Raw genomic sequence first — 22,959 nt, forward strand, 5'->3', positions numbered from 1 at the left:
CCTGCCAGCTCCTTTTCTCTCTCACTTTCTCTCTCGCTTGTGGACTGATGTGTCTGGCTACAACTCAAATGTGTTGATGGCCAGAGTAGGGGCAAGGTCTCTACAAATCATCTTGGTTATGTGGCATTAAAATGTATATTCATGAGTACCCTGGGTGGAAAGAACAATACTTTCATGTCAGGTCATCCTCACCAAAATACTTCTGTTGTTAGGTAATCTCCAATCTTTGGTTATTGGGCTGAAGTGAGCAATATGTTCTAGACCTTTGTCAAAGAAAATCGATTGTTTACCCTAGAAAGAGCTGTACCTTTCCCTAAGTGTTTTGGTCCTATTAAATATAACTCGTGTGTATGTTGTGGGAGGAGACTGCTGAAAACTGCTGCTTTGTTCATTTTGACGTCCACAGCATGTATTCAAAGGCCCAGAACTCCATATTACAGGCCAGCATCTTTGTATATAATTCAACAAAATGTCTAATGAGAAAATTAAATAAATCAGGCAAAACTGATATTTTTTCTGTTTTTTACATAGTTAGTCACTTGATTAAAAAACAGGTCCTAAATGTGCATGAAATTCTATATAAAAACCTTGTACAGCTAGAGTGGGACTAAATTTTGAAGGAATCTTCCTTCCTTGCGAGAAGAAATAGGAAATTTACCTCTACCAAAAAAAAAAAAAAAAAAAAAAAGGCAGTTAATCATAGTGCATCCAAATATATTTTGCAGCACTTCTGAAATTATTAGAAGAAAGCAAATGAGGCTGATAGCAGCACATGGACTGGTTATAGACTATGTGGGGTTAAATGAAGGTAAGTGAGACCTGCAAGTAGCATTATAAATTGATACTTTCCATTTAATTCAAGTTTTGAACTGAGTTCCAGATTTTCTGGCCAACGTGTCTCTTCTAATTCCACATCATTGCCTGAACCACGTCTTACCTTGAAAGTACAAGCAAAAGTCTGTATTTTCATGCTGTGTTTTCTCAACTAGCAGCATTTGAAAGTACTAATGCAGGCATTATTTTACAGTAAGTTTAATGAACAAGAAGGCAGGAAATACAGAAAAGCAGTCTCTCAGATGTGTTTTCTTCTGGAATATGATTACTGAACATGTGTTTTCTTTCAAAACACCAGAGGAAGTGGAGCATTTCTGTTTTCACTTCTTGTGTCTTTGACCCCCTGAGTGCAAGGATTCATTTTTTAATGTTGTGATTGAAATTTCAATTGCATTTCCAGGTTATTAAACAGGAAACATGGCTTGTAGGTTGTACTAGCATGATATCATCTTGTTTAGGTAAAGAGGTGCAACTGGATGTAAACATCTTTCTCTGACTAATGAGGAGCAATTTAAAACTCTGAATGGGGAAGAGAGATAAAGCCTAGCACACAGAGGCTGTCCATATGAGGGACTGAGGACTATATTATTTGCTGAGAATTGGTATCTGCAGTTGTGCCACAAGAGCAGTTACACAAAGATAAGGTCATAGAAAAAAAGAAAAAAATAATACAGAATATAATTTCTTCCAAATGAAGCTGAGCTAGATGCACAGGCAAGAAGACTCCCTCAAATCAGGAGGTCAACAGGGCCCATTCTGAGGACACTTGCATTAGGTGAGCCTTTTTAATAGGTAGGGAAACATGGAGTCTGGCTGTCCCAAAAGGCGAGATTCACACAAAGGACTTCTAAGGCTGCTTTCCATATTGATTTTAAAAAGTTATAACCAAAATGCAAAAGCTACATAACAAAACTTCTCACTGAATGTTATTGGGAAGCCAGAAGCAGGTGAGAGAGTTTTGACTTTCTTAAGGCTGGTCTCCTAGTAAGAAAAGTAATTTGGGGTGGAATGAATGGAATGGCAGGAAGGGAAAGCAAGCAGAGCTTGAGTTAGCAATCTCAGCTTTCATCCATATTCCCAAAATTATAAAGGAGGAGTAGACTGCTGGAGCCATCAGGAAGGAGGGCTAACACTTTTTGTCAGTGCCCAGCTTTTGAAGTACACAATTCTGTAAGAGAACAGGTAAAAATCAAGCACAGAGGAAGAAGGTTTCCCAGTGCATCTTTCATTACCAGTCCTGTGCTCCACCATGAACACCTTTTCCTACTTCCCTTTCTAGGAGCCTTCTCTACTCAACAACCAATGCAATGGTTGACAAATGTTGTAGTTCATGCTTCTAAGCAACAGGGTGTTAGCATGGATATAGCCAAGCTGGTCAAAATGTACTAACATGATGAATAAGATGCTTGCAAGAAAATAGAGTCTGCTAAGTCAAGTCGTACTATTGGAAACCTGTAAGGAGTAAAACTAATTCGAATAAAATTTCCTTGCCAAAAATGAAAATGTGTGGTCACTTTTGTGGGCAGTTTCCAAATTTCGGGATAGTTGACCATCATGGTTATCAGCATTCTAAATGCTGTGAGTCGTCTCTGTTTTCAGAGGGGCCATTGTGCTTTTTGTCATTGCTGCTGTTGGCGTGAGCTTTTCAGCTGCACAGAAAATTCCTAGATCCTACTTCAATTTAGACTGACAGGCATTTCCAGTTAGCAGTTGGTTCTAAACAGGCAAATAAGCAGTTTTGATTACATGTGTTCTATAACTGTAATACACAAATGCTATTAAGTTTGCTTCTCTCTGGTGTATTAGGAATCTAGCCATGCCCCTAAGTGATTCTTCATGTGACATATAAGCAAATAGACACAAAAAGGAAGTGCAGATCCTTCTGTTCAATATTTATTACCTGTGATTGCTTTGGAGGCTGCAAGAAAAGACAGATTTGCTGAAGACTAGTCAAACTACTTTTGCATTTAATGTGAGTAACATTTGTGTCAAGATCTCAATAGATTTCTGTTCCAGTCTGTGGATTTCACCTATCTCATCAAGTTATTTATAGCATGAAATTGCATTCATTTTTTGTCTCTATGAAATAAATCTTTACTGTACTCAAGGAAAAACTATTGATCATTCAAAGAACTTTGATGTTGGCTTGCACACTAGCTCAAATCTGTTGAGCCAGCTAGCTTACCATCTAGGAAAATTCTACCTTTAGACTTTGTTTCATATGTTGGAATTGTTCTTGGGTTTTTTCTTTGTTCAGCTCTTTGATTTACTTATTTTCCCAATTCCTACCCACTACTCCTTTTTCTACCTTAGAACATTTTAATTCTGGAGCATGCAGTGTCTGTTTTTAAAAATCTCTGCTAATTGCTGTTGTTGCTACATCCCACTTCATCCAAACTTAATCACAGACCTATGATATAATCAGGATTTATGGTAAAACAAACACTGAAACCAACATAATTTTACATGTCATGAGATTTGAGGGTGTTACACTTGAATCATAGCCCTCAAAAACTGAATATTATTTTTCTGTGACCCATTTCCTTCAAGCTGGTCAGAAGGTGTGAAGTGTTGTATCTGAGTGTTATGGCAATCACATGCAGAGATGGACAGAATATACTACTGCAAGAGGACAGTGCATAGCAACACAAAGCAATATCTTACCATCGTTTTTGATGTTTACTCCAAATATGTACAGAGGCTTCAGATTTCAAAATAACTTGTGCAGTACGTGCAAGGAGTTGAACATGTGCTACTAATGAATTGCAGAGAGAAAAAGGGCTCAAATATAATATTACTTGTAGAAAACAGCCTTAAAATAATATTAAGGCTATGGCTAGTGGACAAAAGCCACAGATGCAAAACTAAAGCCAGAATTTTGTTTTAGAACTTATGGAAAAATAATTCTCCTGCATTTACTAGCATAGTTTAGAAATTTAAGAGACATATCTAAGTCAGATTTAAACATAAAATATTTCATCTCAAATATCTTCATCTTAACACTTTAAAATAAACACGCTTCCTAAACTTTTATTTTCTTATTATAACATATTGAAATTACCATCATCAAAATAATGCCCCCTAGTTTTCCATACTCATGCTTCTTTAATTCTGCCAATTTTCTCATTTCATAGGAGAAAACAACATCTTGGGCTAACATTTTTTGTGCTACCATGTGTAGCAGAGGCATTTGTTAGTAACTGAAAATGTCACTTCTAGAATCAGTAGATTAAACAGTGAACTATAAATATGTTGAATGATCTTCTTACATAGACATTTACTGATTCTTTTAATATGACAAAGATGATGACTGATAAAGACTGCAGTGCCAGATATTACTACCCAATTCCAAGTTCACATCTAAGAGCTAGAGAAAAATCAATTTAAAAAACTCTAGCTTACTATATGATGACCTTATTAGAAAGCTTATTTCCTTGGCAATGATTCATCTACCTAAAAAATGCTGTCAGATATAATTAGAAAAAAGAAACCGAATAAAACTTTCCATATGTTTTATAGCAAATTTGTTAGTTGACACTTGAAACTGCAGATAGTTAATCAGCTGATGCAAGCTGTCTTAGCTCCACTGGAAGCAATGCCAATTTCTGTCATCAGAGGATCTGCCTCCTTTCTTTGATAATTTTATAAATGTATCTGTATTAAATTTGAAGTGCTGATATTTTAAAGAGATCCCATAAGTTTTTGCACAGCATTAGGACTGATGGGGAATTTTCCAGTAATCAGAACATCCAAAGCATAGAAGGAATGTATTTACTACCATTTGCTTTCCATCTATGCACTTGGTCTAATAAAAACATTATGGTTCCCTGCAGCTTTGCCATGGCTTATTTCTTAGTGTTCTTTCAAAGAGACATTTGAAAATATGAAGTGGTCAGACATTCTGGAACTATTAAAAATTTGTGGAGAAATTGGTTACAATGAGAAGTTTAGAAACTACAAAAAAAATTAAGGTCTCATGTATATTGATTCCAACTAAACCTCTGAAAGTATCTTCATTATCATATAGTTCAATGGCGTGATTCTTCCTTTATTCATACTAACAACAGCAAAACTATTTGCATTCCTTCATTCTTGGAATAAGACACATTCACTGTTTAAAATGGAAAAAAACATTCCAGATGCCACAAGTGAGAATAAAACAAAATTTTTCTGGAGCGTCAGCAACAAAAATTGAAAATGTTGATTTTGTCATTCTCTCTGCTGCATACCTATATGGACTTTTAAATTCCCTGCAGTAGCTGATGCCTTCTCCTCTGCCAGTATGGGGTGTAGTTGGTAATCTTTACTGAGATTGAATCTGCCTAAAAATGTTTCCCAAGAAAGGGCCATTGCCACAAGTTTTTACCATCTCAGCACAGCTGCAGAAAGTCACTGTTCCCAGTACTGATTAAATCAGTTGAGTTTCCTGATAAATGCTGCATGCATTGATACATTAACATTCCCTGCACCAATACTGCTAAGTAATTGACTTGCATGTCTGTACTGTTACTAAAGCTCACTAATGCCATGGCCAAATTTAGGTTGTGTTTTTGAAACAATTTGACTACTTACGTTTTAAATATCTAATTATCAGTATGGTTTTCACCTTCCTGGATATGTCACCAAAACTGTTTTAAGAGGTAGCTTTGCACTTCGAAGTGAGATAGATTTGAATAGCAAGGAATGCAAGCAAACAAAAGTGAAATTTATAACTTTCATGCAGAGATTGCTAAATCTCTGCTACTCCAAAGTATTTTTTGAGTTTAATTTCTGGCATTTGAGCACTCTACTGTGTGTTAAGAATCTGAAGCCTTTGCATCATCAGACATTTGTACAAAGAAGGAAATAAATAGTGAATGTTTTTTTAGTTACATCAACACCTGGGTTCTTGTATCAGGAAGCCGAAGTCCTACCAGACCTCCACATACTAGAACAGTAGAAGCAAGGAGAATAGGGATTGCTTTGGTGATACCAACAAGGGAACCAAATATTAGGTTTCCAAGTACAGCTGCAGCTTTGCATAGTGCATTCAAAAAGCCAAAGCCTGTTGCCCTAGAAGAGAAAACAGCAGAAAGTTAAAATACAGGTGAAAGAGTAACGCCTTTGAGACACACCCTCAGTGCAAATAAATCAGTACAGCCCCAATATCTCAAACAAAATTTATGCCAGTGAGGATTCTGTGCTCATATTCTGTGCCCTTATTTAAAATGAGAAATTTAAGCTCAGCTGCCACAGTGTTTAATTGAGGCAATTCATTCTTCTGCCTCAGGGATCAAAATGTGAAATGAATGACTGAACAGTTTGCACCTCTAGAGTTCAACATGGGAATTGCAAATGGAAATTCAGTAAGACTTAAATAGCTACATTAGGAGAGTGCACACATCAAGAAACTCCCAAAAAAGAACTGCTCTGTCATCTTATTATTAACCATCATGTGTGATGGTTAATAATAAGAATTAAAGGATGACCATCTTAGGGTACTGAATTAAATTGGACTTTCCTATAGGTGTTGAAACATTGAACATACACATGTTGAAACATTGCTTTTTCAAAGGCTAATGAGACCTCCAATATTAATGAATGTTCATCTCTTAGAGGTAAAGAAGATAGGGTGTATAAAAATCTGTTGGGTGAAAGACCTCTGAGAAACTTTGGACGAAAGGAAAAGGAAATAGAATGCCAACAGAAAGTATAACAACAGTAATTCAGGTAGAGTCTTGCATTGCAGTGATGTGATTTTAGTAGTCTGAAGTACTTTAATTATTTTGTAACTCTTGCATAGATGTATTATGCAAACTGCCATAGTTTAAACTGTTTTGACATGACCGAATGATTCACTGGTGCAGGAATAAACTTGTCCTACCAGAAGTTTCCTAACAAAGATATCTGTATAATGGTAGAATCTGCAACACTTCTCAGCTCTCTTAGAAATTAAAGAGAGAAGGTCCGTGAGGAGCTTACACTGTGTTTGCTGGGATGAAGTGAAAAAAAAAGAATCAAGAAGGTAGTTGCACTGCAATTAAAAGTCCTAATTAAAAAGTCCTGTCTAAACAACAGGGATTAAAGAAATGCTAGGGATCTAAGTGACTTAAAAAGACCTCTAGTTATTCTACTGAAGCACCTGTGAGGGAAAGAACTCACATGCTCAGATGTAGACTGAATTGCCAGGAAGTTTGAAAAGCATCTACTGGAGCTTCTAAAGAGGAACCCAGAGAATCAACTTGAAGTAAGAACACTTGACCCCAGTTGAGAGCAAGGATATAGTGCTCAGAGAATTTTGATTTTGAAAACAGCAAACAATGATATATCAAGGCTGGAGAGAGATGCTCTGTCTGAAGCAACTGATAGACATGCCACAGCCCAGAATGTCAGGGCTCACCTTCTCTGCTCTTTGGCAAATCTGGATCTCAGTAGTGTACAAAAATTAAGATTCTGGTGTCATGCTTCCAAGCTGTGTTTTAGGGGAGAGGTAAAAGCTTCAGTCTAGGAAAGCTGGCCAGAATGAAGGGGCTTTCAGCACTGTCTGTGCCCTGTTTGTGCTTTGGAATAATACCAGTCCTGGTATACAGGAGGACCCTTCATCAAAAGAACGATGAATAGGTCTAGATCCTGCTTGGATATTTCTAAAATACATTGGTTTGCTCTAAGAAACATAACTCTAGTTATGTCAATGTCAGCTCCACAATTTGAATAAGGTTCAGAATGTGCCATTTTGAAATAATGGTGACTTTCATGTCAAATTCTTAAAACCAGTTAAAAGAATGTCTGAAAAACAGAATTAAGACATTTAACATACTAATTAATACACCTTTAAATGTGCCTTTTTCCATTATGGTAAATATTTATTTTCCATTGTTGCAGACCAAAGTCAGTTCCCTTACCTAAAATGTTACAAAAGCAAATTCAGAAGAGTTGTTGGTGTTCTAATGTCAGCTTTGTGTATTGTGTGTCCTTTCTGAATCTGGGACAAAACACAAATTACTCTTTTTTTACTGGGTGATTATATATTTATTTATTATTGGTTTGGCAATATGTCTCCTGAATTCCCCAGCAGTATTTTAATATCTTTGAAATGTCTGATATTTAGCAAAGAAATTACTGTTTTGTCTGAAGTAAGCACAATTCCTCTTTGTGTAAAGCATGGCATCCATCCAGACAGTGCATGACACTAAGTATTGGCAGCATCTAAAGAAAAAGAGTCAGGTCATTTCCATGGCAGAGTAGAAACTACCTGAAAATCTGTGGAAAAAAACAAGTAGAAGAGACCTAGATATATCTCTTACATGTCCAAAGTCCTACATTTGAACCTGCGGTACTTTTACAAAATACATAGTGCTAAGGAAACCTAAACATGCACATCCTGGACATAACAATTTTGAAAATGACATATTCTGCCCTCCAGCAGTCCAGACCCCTGAGGGCTGCCAGAGAGATTTGACATGGCTAGGAGCAGTAGATGTGGAAACTTTGGGAAACTTTGCCTTTGACAATTTCTGACAGAGAACGTTCACAGCAGCTCCTTTGAGAACACCTTCCTCAGAGGAGAAAGGAGGAAGTTAAAACTTGCCCATTCTAAGCAGGACCTTTGGAGGAACAGGTCTGAAGGAGGAGTAGGAGATACACTGAAGGAAGGAAGCAAAGAAGAGCCATCCTACTGGGGTGAACTTCTATGAGAAAACAAGCAAACCTCTAGTATGGGAACATTTGTCCTCCAGGGACATATAAATCCCTGAATACCTGGAGGAGTATGACCCAGAATGGGGCATAGCTACTGAGAGGGAAGGAGCTCCAGACTGATGGATCTTGTGGGGTTCACAAAATCACAGAGTGGGTAAGGCTGAAAGGGGCCACAGTCAGTCCCTTGGTCCAGCCTCAAAGCCCAAAGAGGGTCATCTCAGTCCAGCAGGTCTGTCCCTAGCCTGCACTGGTTATTCTTCCTGAGGGGCAGGAGCCTGCATTTGCCTTTACTGAATTTCAGAGGGTTCTTCTCTGCCCAGATCTCCAGCCTGTCACGGCCCTTCTGAAGAGCTGCACAAAGCATCCAGGTAGGCAGGAGATTCTCAAAGAGGAAAGGATTTTGTTAAAATAGACTGTATTGTCAGCAGGTAGAAAGAGGTTAAAGACAATACAACTGGACTGGAAAACCAAGTTAATGTGATAGGATAACAAGAGATTTCAGGTACTCTGAGGAATTCAAGGGAAGAAGGAAAGGATAAGAGTCAGAATGGTTCTATTATCAGCCTCATTTATGCACAGAAAGTACTTCTAAAGTTGTGGTGATGACTGGCTGTGATCACAGTCTGCACATAAATATGATTTTCTTGGTTGCCAATGCTGATGTCAAAATCAAACTTAACTTTGAATGACAGTAACAGAAAAAAAACCCACCATAGAGAAACTAGACACCTAGTCATCAACAGCCTCAGAATATCCAGAGATACCAGAACTCCCCAAAGAATACACAGATCCAGCTAAAACAAATTTGGATAGATACAGGCAAGAAATCTTTGGAAAAGCAATAGAACATAATATATGGGGATGTTTTACTTACATTTAGTGTTGTTTTATACTACGTTATAAAGGTAAGTTGTTTCACAGATGTTAGCTGCTTATGTCAACTAGTTATGACAGTGGTCTGAATAAAATTTTCTGAGCCATGTGAACCATTTCTTTGCATATTCTGGTCTGGAACAGTACAGATGGCACTGTTCTTTAGATATATTATTGATACACTCAACATTACTTTATTGTTTTAAAGTAATTTTTGTAATACATACAATACCTCTTCTATCATAACAAAATTAAGGTAATTTTTTTGCACTGAAAAACCAGTTCTGTTTGTAAAATGGACTTAACGTGCTTTTGTTAGTCTAATCCCATTAGTGTTATCAAATTATAAACACATAAAAGTAAGAAGAAAGAATCTCATTTTATTGTCCTTAGCTATCCTAATAATAAAAAAAATGAACAACCCAGAAGAAGTTCAACCTTTTAATCTTTAAGCAGTTTTCAGGCATCTCCTTTTGCCTAAAATAAGCACATAATTGTCATGAACAATAAGATTTTAACAGGCTTATGTAAATTGTTCTTATGACCTGTACCTGAAAAGCATTTTCACTGTTTAATCTTATACCTTCACACCCTTCAGTTTTAATACTGTGTTTGAATGTGTTTGTACTTACAGTAAAAACAAGGTGTTCAAACCATCATGGAGCTCTAGGGGTAGCAAATTCAAACTGATTATTTTTTTTAAACATCCTTCTTAGAACAGTATTTGTGATTCAAATCTGTATTAATTTAATGCTTTTAAAATCTGTATTAATTCATGCTTTTATAATTAATTCTCCTGAATCCAGGGTAGTAAAAATAGCCAGGAAATAAATGTGCTCCAAATCACACACATATACAACTGTAGTCTGTTGCAGCATTAGTACATTCTCTGCTAGAGTGTTTGAGGAAAGTGCAACAGTGCCAGCAAATGATCAAAGTCATGAGATGTATCATCTTACCATCATGAACTAATTAAGTGCAAAATTCCAAGGGAATAGGGCCATTTATATATATACACCAGTTTTCTTTGTGTTGATCAATTATTGAAGAAACACTTGCACAAAAATGTCGTGTTGACTTCACAAGTAATCCTCATTACTGGTCAAGGGAGACCAGTCTTAAGTAGCAAGAATCCTTTGTCCAGTTAGAGGGTTCACTTAAGTCTTTCAGGCACATCAGTAAGAAAATGCTGGTTAATCCATTTGGGATTGTCTTAAAAAAAACCCCAGATACAGCTTTTAGTATTGATAGGAGAAAAATGTTAATATATTTTATAAAAATGTCAGGATGAAGAGAAAGCTGGATGTTACTGAAAAGGAATTTTCCCTGATGTATTTTACTTCTGCTGCTGAGAAAGCTGTGACAAAGAAAAATGCTTAGCTTCCTTTCATCCAAGGTCCACACAAAAATGGCAAGAGTCCAAACAGTTAAAAATAGAGGGATTATCCAAGCCTTTAGATTAAAAGAGCTTGTTTCCTGATTGCCACATATGTTCCTTCTTAGACCAGGTGCTTGTATTCCTACATAAAATACTTCAGATCCACTTTTCCACTGCTGATAAAATATCTAAAAACTTCATTGTCCTGTGGCAGAATGCTACTAAACATGCAGCACAAATATTTGTTATCTTTCTTGTCAGAGCTATTGAAAATGTCAAGTTACAACAAAATTTTGTTAGAATTTATAATATGTAAAACATGAAAACAGAGTTTCCAAATTTTCTATGAACAACTTTCTAATGTCCACATATTTTATATTGTCTTTAAAAATTAGTACAGAAATACATATCATGGCTTGATCCATTATAGTGCTTAGTTTGCAAGTGAAACCACAGAATTTGCCTTCCTTCCCTGGACTACTGCAAAAGGCATAGGTGTGGCAGGTCATGCCTTAAAAACCTTAACATTTCAGCAAAATGCAGTTGAATTATATTCAGAGGATGAGAGTAGAAAATAGCTGTCAGGAAATCTACTGTAAGTCAATTACTGCTATTATGACTCAAAAGAATAGAAAGTTTCTCTTCTGAAAACCACTCCAGTACAAACTTGGACATAAGATACTGTGAGAATAATACTTATTGCTCTGGGCATGAGTCCTAAGTGTTGAAGAAGAAGTGAAGAAAATTAAACATCATGAACTGAAGATAGGAGACTTATTTCTTAATTATGGCCAAACACTTATGAGCTTTTTTCAGAGGCATTAAAAAAAAGGCAAAACAAGATGACTTCATAGGATAGCTCACCTTGAATTCCTGGACAAGATTCAAACTCAGATCTATGGCAGCCGTAGTAAAATGATGAATTGCTGGTTATCTGATGCAACCTGATTTATTCTCTGTGTGGGACATGATCTATTTCTGTTCCATTTTCCATTTAGGTTTTAGTTATTTGTTGTATGATCTCCCTGAATCTTGGCTTATAATTCTGGCGCTTCCCAAGTTCACAAGAAGATACTTACCATTTATGTGAAAGTAAAAATTGCATTTTAAAGTAACAAAGAATGTCCTAATGTTCCATCTTCAGAGAACTTAAGCTTTCTTGCACCCCTGTTTATCTTACAGGCAGAGCTGAGAAGCTGTGCAGTGTTATTGCAGGCCCCTTGGGCACACACATTACAACACAAGCTGTAATTACCTCATCACACAATATTGTTTTTCAGCATCACTCTGCCAGCGCAGGGAAGGAAGAGGGCTTGAGGGTAAGATGTAGCAAAGAAAACTTAGTTTCCCTCATCTGCTGCAGAGGTTGGAAGATACACTGTGAATAAACAGGGGACTGCAACATGAGAAAACTGTTTCATGGTTAAGACAGTGGAGTGCTGTCAGAAGAAAGGATAAAATCCCTACTCCTGTTTCAGAATTTGCATATGATGCAAGCAAGTCACATAAAGCTAACAAAATGGTCTTTAAGCAAGCATTTCATATTTTCTAGGTGCTCAGCTTAGCACCTTCAGGTGTATGTTGCTGGAGTGGTAGGCACCTAGAGCTGTATTGAAGTTACACTTTCAGCCTGTTCCTTTTTCTAAAATGCTCAGTGACTGGAATTTCTGGTGTCACACACTCCAGCCTGCAGATTTCCTCTCCTGATGGATAGTAGAGTCCATTAACAAGAAGGTAAAAGACAAGAGAAAATACAAGTTCTTTACATTCTTGAGTTATATTAATTTACTTGCTTATTGGAAATCACTAGTTCATATCTAGCTATCATGAGTGTATTTTAAAATCTGTGTACTGAAAAGTGTGTATTAAAAACATGGTACTATATTATCAAAATATTATTCATTACTTCATATGTATCATCTAGATGACTGAAACACGCTAATGACCAGCATTAGTAATGTTATTTTCCATTTAGCACTCCATCATCTACTTGACAACCATTTGAAATTTATTCATCCTCTAATATCTATTACAGCAGTTGCACAAACCAGCTGAGGTTTTATGAAGAACATGAAAGCAAAAGCTAACCTAAAATAGCCTAAAATTTGGAAGTACTCACCAAGAAAGTAGGACAAACTAAGTGATTACCTCAATTCCAGGGATCAGTAAACTAAAATGTAAATATGTAGATGAGTGTGACTTCATACAGAATGCAAACCTGTCAAGATTTTGAAGCAACCATAACTGATGAAGAAGAAACTGAAATGTGTGCCCTGAATCACATAGACTGCACACTGCCAAACTGTTCAACACACTCTCACCTGGCAAAAAGCCAGTATGATCCTTAAATACCTAGAGAACGATTTATGAAACACCTTTTGCATTATACTGCACAACACCAGCAAAGCCCCTGCAGTTCAGCAACTGGCTGGTCTCCAAGAGCAGGAGAAGGAGGGGCTACTCAGTCCAGCCTCTTGTGCATGTTAGCATGAACTGGTCTCATCCAACCACTTTTCTTTGAGCCCAGCCTCCAGCGACACTTTGCTGCACATTTGTGGTCATTTCACTGATAAGCTGTAAGAAAATAGTATTAAACATGGACAGAGTAGGCAAGGATTTTGTGCTCAGATTTGCTTTACAGGAGAATCTGGAAGCAAATTTCAGGACCAGATCCACTCGGGGTGCAACTTTGTAGCAAAGGAGAGCATCATCTTAAGTACGAAGGATTTCATGTGCAAAACCAGATCAGGAAGCTTTGTGTTCCATATGTGCTGAGAAAGGCTATTCAGCCCTAGAGTTACTTGGAGAAACTGGAAATTCCCAGAAAACTGGCAAGCTGTGCCTGATTCTGGAGATCACAGGAGCCTGAGAGGGAAACCCAGGACTACCAGAGGTGAGCAATGCTGGTTGTTAAACTGCAGCTACTCTGGATTTAAAAAAAAAAAAAAATCAGGGAAAAATTCTCTTAAGCAAGTTATTCGAGTCCCTAAAGGTATTATTTTTCATAAAGCTCTACAAAACAAGAAGTAGCTTTGTTTCAGTCTAAAAAAAGAAAAAAAAAAAATTTCAGATTGGTTGTTTACTTGTAACCAAGGGGTAAAAAAACTAGCAGTCATGGTTCCATCACTATCAGAACTTCTGGGAGAAAGTCTACAATATATGTCACCAATATCTTTCCAGGCATAGGTAGATTCACCCATCAGCCTTTTTGTACAGATGATAGAGATACAAGGGCTTTTTTTCTGATTCATTGTAAAAAGCAACTCAGTTTCAATTAAGTTTCTGTTTCCAGACAGTATTCCTGTATACAGCTGATTTTTAAATAGAGAAAAGATGAGTAAGAAATTGCTATAATCCCAAAGCTAGCAGAAACTAATAAAAACAACCATTAACTACAACTACAGATGCCTTAACATCTGTATAGATATATATAGATAAGTATCAGTTATATTCTTTTTATCATTCCTAGTAATGATTTTTTTTCCATTAATGCCAATGACTTTTCCAATTATTTTTCTTTACTTCATTTTAAGAAAACGTATGTGGCTGCTACATTCAGGAATACCCAAAAGATGGTAATTTCTACAGGATATTTATTAGAATTGGATCATGGTATTTGGATGGTGGAAGAATTCTTGCCAGAAGAGTGATTTCCTGAGGTGTAATAAAAATACTAGCACTTAATATTAAAGCTTAGTGCTTGGGATTAATAAATAGCCTGGTATCATATAAATCTGGTGTAATTACATCAATTTCTTTTCTGAAGAAACATGTAATTTTAAAATGACAATGAAAGGAAAACAGTCTACACTTTTCTATATCTCTTCATGGACAACACAAAAGACAATGGAACCCCTTTCCAAAAAAATTACACTTGCCAGTAAGGCATCATGCATTTCTAAACTGGAAATATTGTTTGCTGCATTTCAAACATCCAGTGAATGACATAATAATTACCACTCCAATAGGAGAGAGGACACAATGTCCTTTGTAAGTAATTTGGGCAATTTTATATAACTTTTTTTGGGATTTCAGAGGAGAGAAGTATTCAAGGCTATTCAAGATAGTGTAGCTTTTACATTTTTGCCCTCCCCATACAACAGATTATGACTCAACAGTTCTTCCTTCAGTCCATTAAGTGACATAAGGTCAGGACTAAAAAGTGCCCTGTATCTGAAAAAAACCCAACCCATGTCATCTAGTGATAATGCAGGATTTGAAAATTGCCCTGAGATTTCCTGCAAGAGCCCTGAAGAGTCAAGAGCACTGCCCAAGATTATTTTTACCCACTTAGTGTTTACTCCTAGTGGCCCTGCATTCAAATTCCTGGCAGACTGATTAGCAGCTCAGGGCGGTTCAGACAGTGAGTTTTATCACGATTCCCACCATTTTACTGTCAACAGGACAAATGCAGCTGTATTGCTGGTTTGGACTACTTCCTTCATATACAGTTAAACTATGGGAAAATCAAAGATACTCCATTATTGTTTTCAGAAATACTGCTCATTATCTGTGTTATAAATCAGAGTAGCTGATAGACCTTCTGTTTTCAAATAAAACGACCTTTATGGTATTTTCCCAATTAGGTGGTATTTGATGCAAAATACATACTAAATTGCTCAAAACCCCTCATTATTTCCCTTTGCTTTTCATTCAAGACAGATTATTCATTCAGTCCTCTCGAAACATCACTACCTCTGTAAGGCTCACATGAAACAATTTCTATTTGCCATTTCTGCTGGTGCATAGTATCAGTGAGGGGAGGGTATCTCTGCACATACCTCCTGTCTGTGGGATACAGCTCCACAGTGATGACATCGAGGGAGTTCCATGCTGAGATGGTGAGGCCGTTGTAGAGGCACAGCATACCTATCATCATGGATTCACTGGTCCCAAACCACAGGAAAAAACAGCTGATGCCAGAAAGAACCATGGAACCACCTGCGTACAAGACAGGCAAGACAAACATGTAGTGGAGCTGTATTTAAAGAATAACCTTTGTTTTGTCTAATATTTCTATGCACACAGTGTAGCTAAATAAGTGACCCAAATATTTGAGTTAAAAACCCAAGAGGGTTCTGGTAAGGCCAGACACAAAGGTAAATGTTGAAGGAAGGAGGTCACAGGAAAAATATCACTCCTCACACATCAAAATATATCACAAGGTATTAAGCTAGAAGCCTCTTTGAATTCCCAAAGCAAGACACCTGAGGAAAACTACCTCCATTAGTTTTTGTTCATCATCTTTTGCAATCACATGAAACCTGTTCATATAATAAAAAGGCTGTATTTATTTTATTGTATTTATGTAGAGATATTGTCTTGGAAAATTAAGACAATGAATTACCACATAGTTATTTAAATAAATTGAAAACAGATTTCTCATTGTAGGCAATCCACACGAGATATTTTTCAACAGTGTTCCTATGCAAAATAAGTAACAAAGAACAGCTTGTACTTTCCAGGAGGTGCTCCACTATCTGAGGGTCACCTGTGCACACCTTCCTTTCTTTTCAGCTGGTTCAGAGGTAAACTAATGGTCATCAGTCCCCAAAATCTCATTCTAAATGCCTAGGCTGTGTGCTTGTAATATTTGTGTGGAAGAGCAAGCAGAAGCGTCTACAGATCCCTTTTCCTCCTAGGATTTCTAAACTGGAGGCTTTTAAAAATGGTACTTATGATGCCACATAAATGACATATCTGCAGAAAGAATGTTTTTCATTTCTCTGAGCCAAACTCCTTGAAAAGAAGATGTGTTAATTTTGACATTCCCTGTACCAAAGTGAAGCCCTTACCTAGCATTGTTAATCGTCCTATTCTATCCATCAGGAGAGCAGACACAATATTTCCTGGTAACACTGCCAAAGTTCCCAGGAAATTAACAAAGTAGATCCAGTAGGCACTGTAGTCATCATCAAAAGAAATCTGGCATCCTGTCCTGACGTGAAAAAATGTGCAATTTATCAATTCACTGTCAACAAATTTATACTGCTCGAGATCTGTGGAAAGAAGAAAAAGAATCATTTCAGCTAACAGCCAACTCCATGTGCAACTTTTGATTAAAAACATTTCAAGTTCAAGCAACTTTAATGACAACTTGGAGTTTTCACAGCTTTGCAAGATGGGGACTAGTTACTGCTGTTAATTTTGATAGCTTTTTTCCTCTTACTAGAAAAATTTGCAAAGCTCTTTCTCTACTAAAGCCTGGAATTAGGAGGTTATATTACTGTATTTTACCCTGCTAAGACTGTACTTGGTTAAGGCTTTTCAGCACCAGATTGTCTTGCATAAAATGCACCAGGTGTCCACCAGTTTCTGTGATTCAGTCGTAGAAACAGGCCTTCTGTTTTTATTACTAATGTCTTAGTATCAGGACTTCTATTTCCTGATGAGACTATCAGCTGGGCTCAGTTTGGTTTGACTTCCTTTCAGCGAAATATTCCTGTGGAATTCAGTTTAAACTGATTTTCCTTTCTGAGAAGGCTTCATGGTCTTCATCTTGTCCATGGATGAGTTACTTTGAGTAGTTAATTCTTCTGCCAGTATCATTCCAGAGAACTATTCCTATGTTTCTGGGTTTTTTCCATTCCTCTTGTCAGCCTTATAAAACTGAACCAAGAATACCTTCCTCCCACATAAAGGTGATTGATTTCTCTGAAACCTAGATCTGTTACTGACTGCTGTAGTTACAGGAAAGTGGGAAGAAGCGTCCCATCTTTCCAACAAGCTTAGTTGGCCATGTTCTTCTTTCAGTTATGTTTTATTAAACTGAAGAAAAAGAGAGTCTTCTGTTGAAACATATGAAAATATGGATTTACATTTTTGTTACAATACTTAGGAGACTGGGAATGATTACAGACTAGGTAATTTGAATCCTAAACTCAGTTTCTGCTGCCACAGCAAGCACAGCAAACAAAGTATTTCACCAGCCCCTTTTGGACTAAGTAAAAGTAGTTAAAGTTTAGATATTTTACCAGTAAAACAGTAAACGCATTTTCTTCTCTCCAGACTGAATCTCTTAAGAGATACTTGAAATCAAAGATAAAGAATAAATAACTTATTTTGTGAATAAAATAAATAATTTATTATCTGAGTCAATATCTGAGTCTTAGGCCTGCAGTAGCTCTTGTGCAGTGAGATCCTTTCACTTCTCTGTTGTAACAAGCTGGCTGCTTTTTATATTTTTTTGTTCCTTACAGGAGGAGTTCTTGTATGTCTTATTAGAAACCCAGAAATTATAAATGTAAGGTAAGAACATGCACCTGACCAACGGGCATTTGAGACTCTCATACCTGTGTTGTAGAAGGTGGTATTCACAAAAGTACAGTTCCTGAAGTATGTGTTCAGTGAAGTAATATCCTCAAAAACGCAGTTCTTAAAGAGCGAATCTTCAAAGGTTACTGATTTAAACTTCATCATAATAAACCTGTCCAATAAAAAGAATTGCTGTCAATCTACCTTCATAGTTTTGAAATGGCAACAGATGCAGCTGTTTAGATCTAAAAAGTCTCAACCCCAGTAACAATGATTCCTTTGATGTATTTTGCAGATGTGATTAATGATTAACTTCTTCTAGAATATTATTGTTCAGAAGACAAATAAGTGAGACAAATAGCTTCAGATAGTTACTGACCAAACTGGTAATATAATTTATTTGATAATATTTCTGTTGTTACTTGTTCTTAATCATCAGTCAAAACCAATGTCACGACATCCATGAGACAGCCTTGTAAAATCACAATTGCTAGTAATTTGACATTACACACTGATTACTGGGTTAGGCTCAAATACAAAACATACTGGTGCTAAAAATTATTTTCACAAAATAGTTATAACATAAACAAAAAGTTATATTGCCAGTTACACAGCTAGATATCTAAATCTAAGTACGTCCTCATTAATCTTGTGCCTATGGATGCAATTGCAATTATAATTACTATGGAAATGAAACTGCCATAAACAATTTGATGGTAGCTTTTTTTACTTTTGAACATCCTCCTTCCTACTGTCTCTCATTTAAAACCTAGGTTTTGTCAAAATATTAACAGAAAAAGTCAGTGTAAAATTATATTATATAGAGTAACTTTCTACCCCAATGTCACTAGATTAAAACAATGCTTTTTTGAGTGAGAATTTGGTAAAATTCTACCAAATAACATGATTATGTAAACAACAGCAACCACTACAAGGATGTGGAAATGAATCATTAATTTTGTAATGTCTTTGATTTCACAAGAAGATGTGGGAAAAAAAGGGCAGTTTTGTCTTCCAAACCCAGACCTGGCTTGATTCAAATCAAACCTGGTGTCACTAGCTAAGAACTTTTCTTACAAGAAAAGTAATAATAGAAATAGGAACACAAAAATGATGCTATCTACAAAGGAGCAGGAATTAAACTCTCTCATGAATAATTTTATTGGAACCACATCTATATGAGAAAGGAGACAAAAAGCTAATAGTATTTATCACAGTAAGGGACTTACTAACTAATGAATTATCTTTTTTGTATTGGTCAGAAGAATAGTGTTTTCAGTCCATTAGTTTTAGTTATTATATCATTTCTCATTTGTGACAGACTGATTAAAATCAGGCTGGAGTTACTCATTATTATTTTTCATACAGCACTTTCCATTCTAAAATGTAGACTAGTTGCAGAGGAGAACAAAGAAAATATAGTGATTAGATTAGTCAGTTGAAACAGAAATGACAGACTACATGTTCTACATTCTTCTGATGCACTTTTTACCTTTGGACAGGAAGTAGGTGACTACATTAAAATTGGTGTCACAATGAGTTGAATTAAAACCCAACAGGAAAGCAATGTATTAAAAAAGTCAAGTATTGATGGATCTCCTCATTAAGAAAGAACATGAAGGAAACACTGAGATTGAGGGTGAATAGGGTATTGAAACATTTATGAAGGAAGGATATCAAAGCTTGGAAAATGTTTTGTGAGTCCCAAATAGCGATCAGAGGCATATTAAATTTGTACATTTGAAAGAGAAAATAACTGATTTAGCATAAATTAGTGTTCGATTTAGTGTCTTACAAAAATATTCTGTTTAAATTGATACAGTCTCAGTTACTGACAGTTCTTTGATTTTAGGAGAACATCTACATTCTGAAAAGGAGTGGGAATTGGAAGCTATGGCTAGGTTAAAAATTAAATAACTGCTATATTTTTATTCAATGCATAAACCTTAAACTATGTCAAAACTTAAGCACTACTACTACACTACTACTGCTAAATCATCACAAAATAATCAATTTCATTCACTTGCATATAGATTTTCCTACGGAAATAATAATTACTTATTATAACGACTTCCAGCAGACCATTCACATGGTTGTTCTGTACATTTCTTAATAGGAACCAGATACCTAAACCAGCTGTGTTTAATTTTCCCCAAAGCTATCTAGTTATTTGTGAAGTTCAGATATAGTCCTAGTATATTTGCCTTTGGCTAAAAAAATCACAAAAGGCATTGCTGGAGTGTTGTTCCCCATTTCAGAGCTGTTCAGAGGAGCTTTTTGTTGGTTTACAGTAATGTTTGGCTTTCATTTTTCTCTGATAAGATCCTAACCTCCCAATGTTCAGCCTTTGCAAGGAAATGTCTTTCATTAATAAAAAAAGAACCAGTGACAGAGATGAAAGTACATCTTTGCCCAGCCCCCTACAATCACACTGCATGTGTTGGATCTGAAAACCTTTGAATCTCACTGTGAAAGGAAGTAAAACTGATGTAGGCTTTTTTGCTCTGTTTTGCAGGATGACAAGGAAGCTGGGTTTGCATGGTGGAGTGTCACACAGGAACCACCAGGGCATGTACACTTCTCCCCATGCTCATGGGCCATAAGAAATTAAGAACAGAAATAAATATTCACTAAAAGGTAACAAAACCATCTATCATTACCTCACAGAAAAACCCTGGATTATTAGGGTGAGTTTAAAAACATGCTTCTGTTTATTCCAGTTAAGCAAAGATATTAAGAAACCCCTAAACCTGTCATTGATGTATTCTCCATTGCTGTGGATCTGGTTTTCCAGAGTGAAGTTGAAGACGAAGTGAGAGACCTCCTCATTGCGGAAATGTTTCACTCGGGACGCATACTCATCCGACTGCAGGTGTTTAATGACATCAGGAAACCAGACAGATAAGCCATAGTAGCTGTGAAAAAAACCAGGAAAACTTCAGGCACCAATCTCTCTCATTCAGAAATCTGTGCAAAGTGTGAATGAGCAACTCCCTAGGCTGTTTATGTGATGTAGCTGTTGCTTCATCAGAATAAAATCCTCCATAATATAAAATTATTGAAAGATGCTGACACCAGAAGATGTCAGTTTTTCAAAGGTGATCCTGATGAGTCAGGTTTGCAACCAAAAACAGAATAACTGATAACATAACATTTTGTGGAAAGATCCTGAATAAAACAGATGATCCTAGTGTCAGAAATTTACATGCAGATGATTTTTCTGTCTGTCAAGACTATAAAAAATGGTTTAATCTCAACCACTCTTACCCAAAAGACAGGGTGAACCACACAGCTGTAAGTTTGATCGTATTATCCTTCACTGGGTAGTTGAAGCATCTCATAAATGTCAACCAAATCTGTAAATCATTATGAAACACATTTATTTATGTATCTTTACTTGCTTTGAACAACTTTAAGAATAAAGGCTAGAAGATATTTGATTCTAATTTGCTTGCTTCTTGGAAGCATAAGAGAGCAAATCAGCTCTCTGGCCATGCTTCTTTTGATGCAGCCGAGGATGTGATTTGCTTTCTTAGCTGCAAGAACACAGTTATAGTCTCATATCAATTTATTTTGTAACCAGTGTGGACTGTGACAAAAATTCAGCTTTATTCTGATCACCTCAAACTTTCCTAATCTCTAGAAAGCTTCGTTTTACTTTCTCAAATAAACCAGGGATTTTCTGAGGAGAGGAGAGGAGAGGAGAGGAGAGGAGAGGAGAGGAGAGGAGAGGAGAGGAGAGGAGAGGAGAGGAGAGGAGAGGAGAGGAGAGGAGAGGAGAGGAGAGGAGAGGAGAGGAGAGGAGAGGAGAGGAGAGGAGAGGAGAGGAGAGGAGAGGAGAGGAGAGGAGAGGAGAGGAGAGGAGAGGAGAGGAGAGGAGAGGAGAGGAGAGGAGAGGAGAGGAGAGGAGAGGAGAGGAGAGGAGAGGAGAGGAGAGGAGAGGAGAGGAGAGGAGAGGAGAGGAGAGGAGAGGAGTCTGTTCTCAGAGGTCCCAACACCATCTTGCAATGATGAAAATGCTCTGACCCAGGGTCTAGTTCTAGTGAGATAACAAGGATGTGAGCGAATCAATCTGCAACTCCTTAAAAGCTGGTTTAGTAAGATGCCAAATCATAATATTTCAGTCTTCAAGTGCTCTATTTTTGATCAGTAATTGTAAAGGTAGACAGTTTCTGGATTTTTTTTTTCTTTTCCCTGGGGAAAAGAAAACTTCCCTAACAAAGTAACTTCATGACAAACCTTGCTTTGTAACACTTAATCATCGTTTTATAGAGCTTGAAATGATAGATTTTTAATAGTTGTGAAAAGACAGTTTTGAACTTTAAAAAAATTAATTATTGAGGCCTTTTTCAATTTTTGTTGCAAGACTCGAAGATACTATGTAATTTTGGTTTTACTGAAAAAGTAACAAAAGGACAGCACAGTCCCAGCAAACTTGTATTAAAATCTGAAACAGCTCTAAAATTATTTTCTGGAAAAATATTCAACATAACTAAAAAATACGTGCAGATACAATGCCTTATAAGGGCATGAATTTACACAATTTATAAATGAATTTATAATTTATTAACTAATGTGGCTGCCTCACGTTCTTCCTCATTTTTTTGTCTCCTCATGTGTCACTGCCTTCCATACATATATATTGATCCACGTTCTCAACAGATCATTATTTTGTGCTGTTTATGAATATCACTATGCAATTATAAGCTACCACTTCTGTGACAATCAATACAGCATTTTCTTCCTCTAAAGCTGGGATGAAGCTCTGTGCATTCACCTGCATTTTTCCTGGGTCAGGAAACTAAAACCTTACACTGGTTCCTGATCCCCTCATGGAAAAAGGTAGCTTTGCAGCTTTTGACAGCAGGAGCTCAGCAAATCCATCTCAAAAAGCAAACCCATCTTCTGAAGGTGAATTAAAAAGGAAGAAGGTAATTGCAGAA

General features: G+C 36.6%; 1 protein-coding gene across 1 annotated transcript in view; it reads right to left on the minus strand.

The window, feature by feature from the left end:
• Nucleotides 1-5,026: 5,026 nt before the first annotated feature.
• Nucleotides 5,027-22,959, minus strand: part of SV2C (synaptic vesicle glycoprotein 2C) — an 83,802-nt gene continuing 65,869 nt past the window's right edge. Inside the window, exons 7-12 of the mRNA XM_066339785.1 lie at nt 21,284-21,372; nt 20,767-20,931; nt 18,055-18,188; nt 16,558-16,761; nt 15,544-15,703; nt 5,027-5,886 (exon numbers count right to left, since the gene is read on the minus strand). Of these exons, the coding sequence (XP_066195882.1) occupies nt 5,703-5,886; nt 15,544-15,703; nt 16,558-16,761; nt 18,055-18,188; nt 20,767-20,931; nt 21,284-21,372 (936 nt within the window). The 3' untranslated portion in view covers nt 5,027-5,702. The remainder of the gene's footprint in view (nt 5,887-15,543; nt 15,704-16,557; nt 16,762-18,054; nt 18,189-20,766; nt 20,932-21,283; nt 21,373-22,959) is intronic.

This window comes from Sylvia atricapilla, chromosome Z, assembly GCF_009819655.1.
Source record: "Sylvia atricapilla isolate bSylAtr1 chromosome Z, bSylAtr1.pri, whole genome shotgun sequence".
Lineage (NCBI taxonomy): Eukaryota > Metazoa > Chordata > Aves > Passeriformes > Sylviidae > Sylvia > Sylvia atricapilla.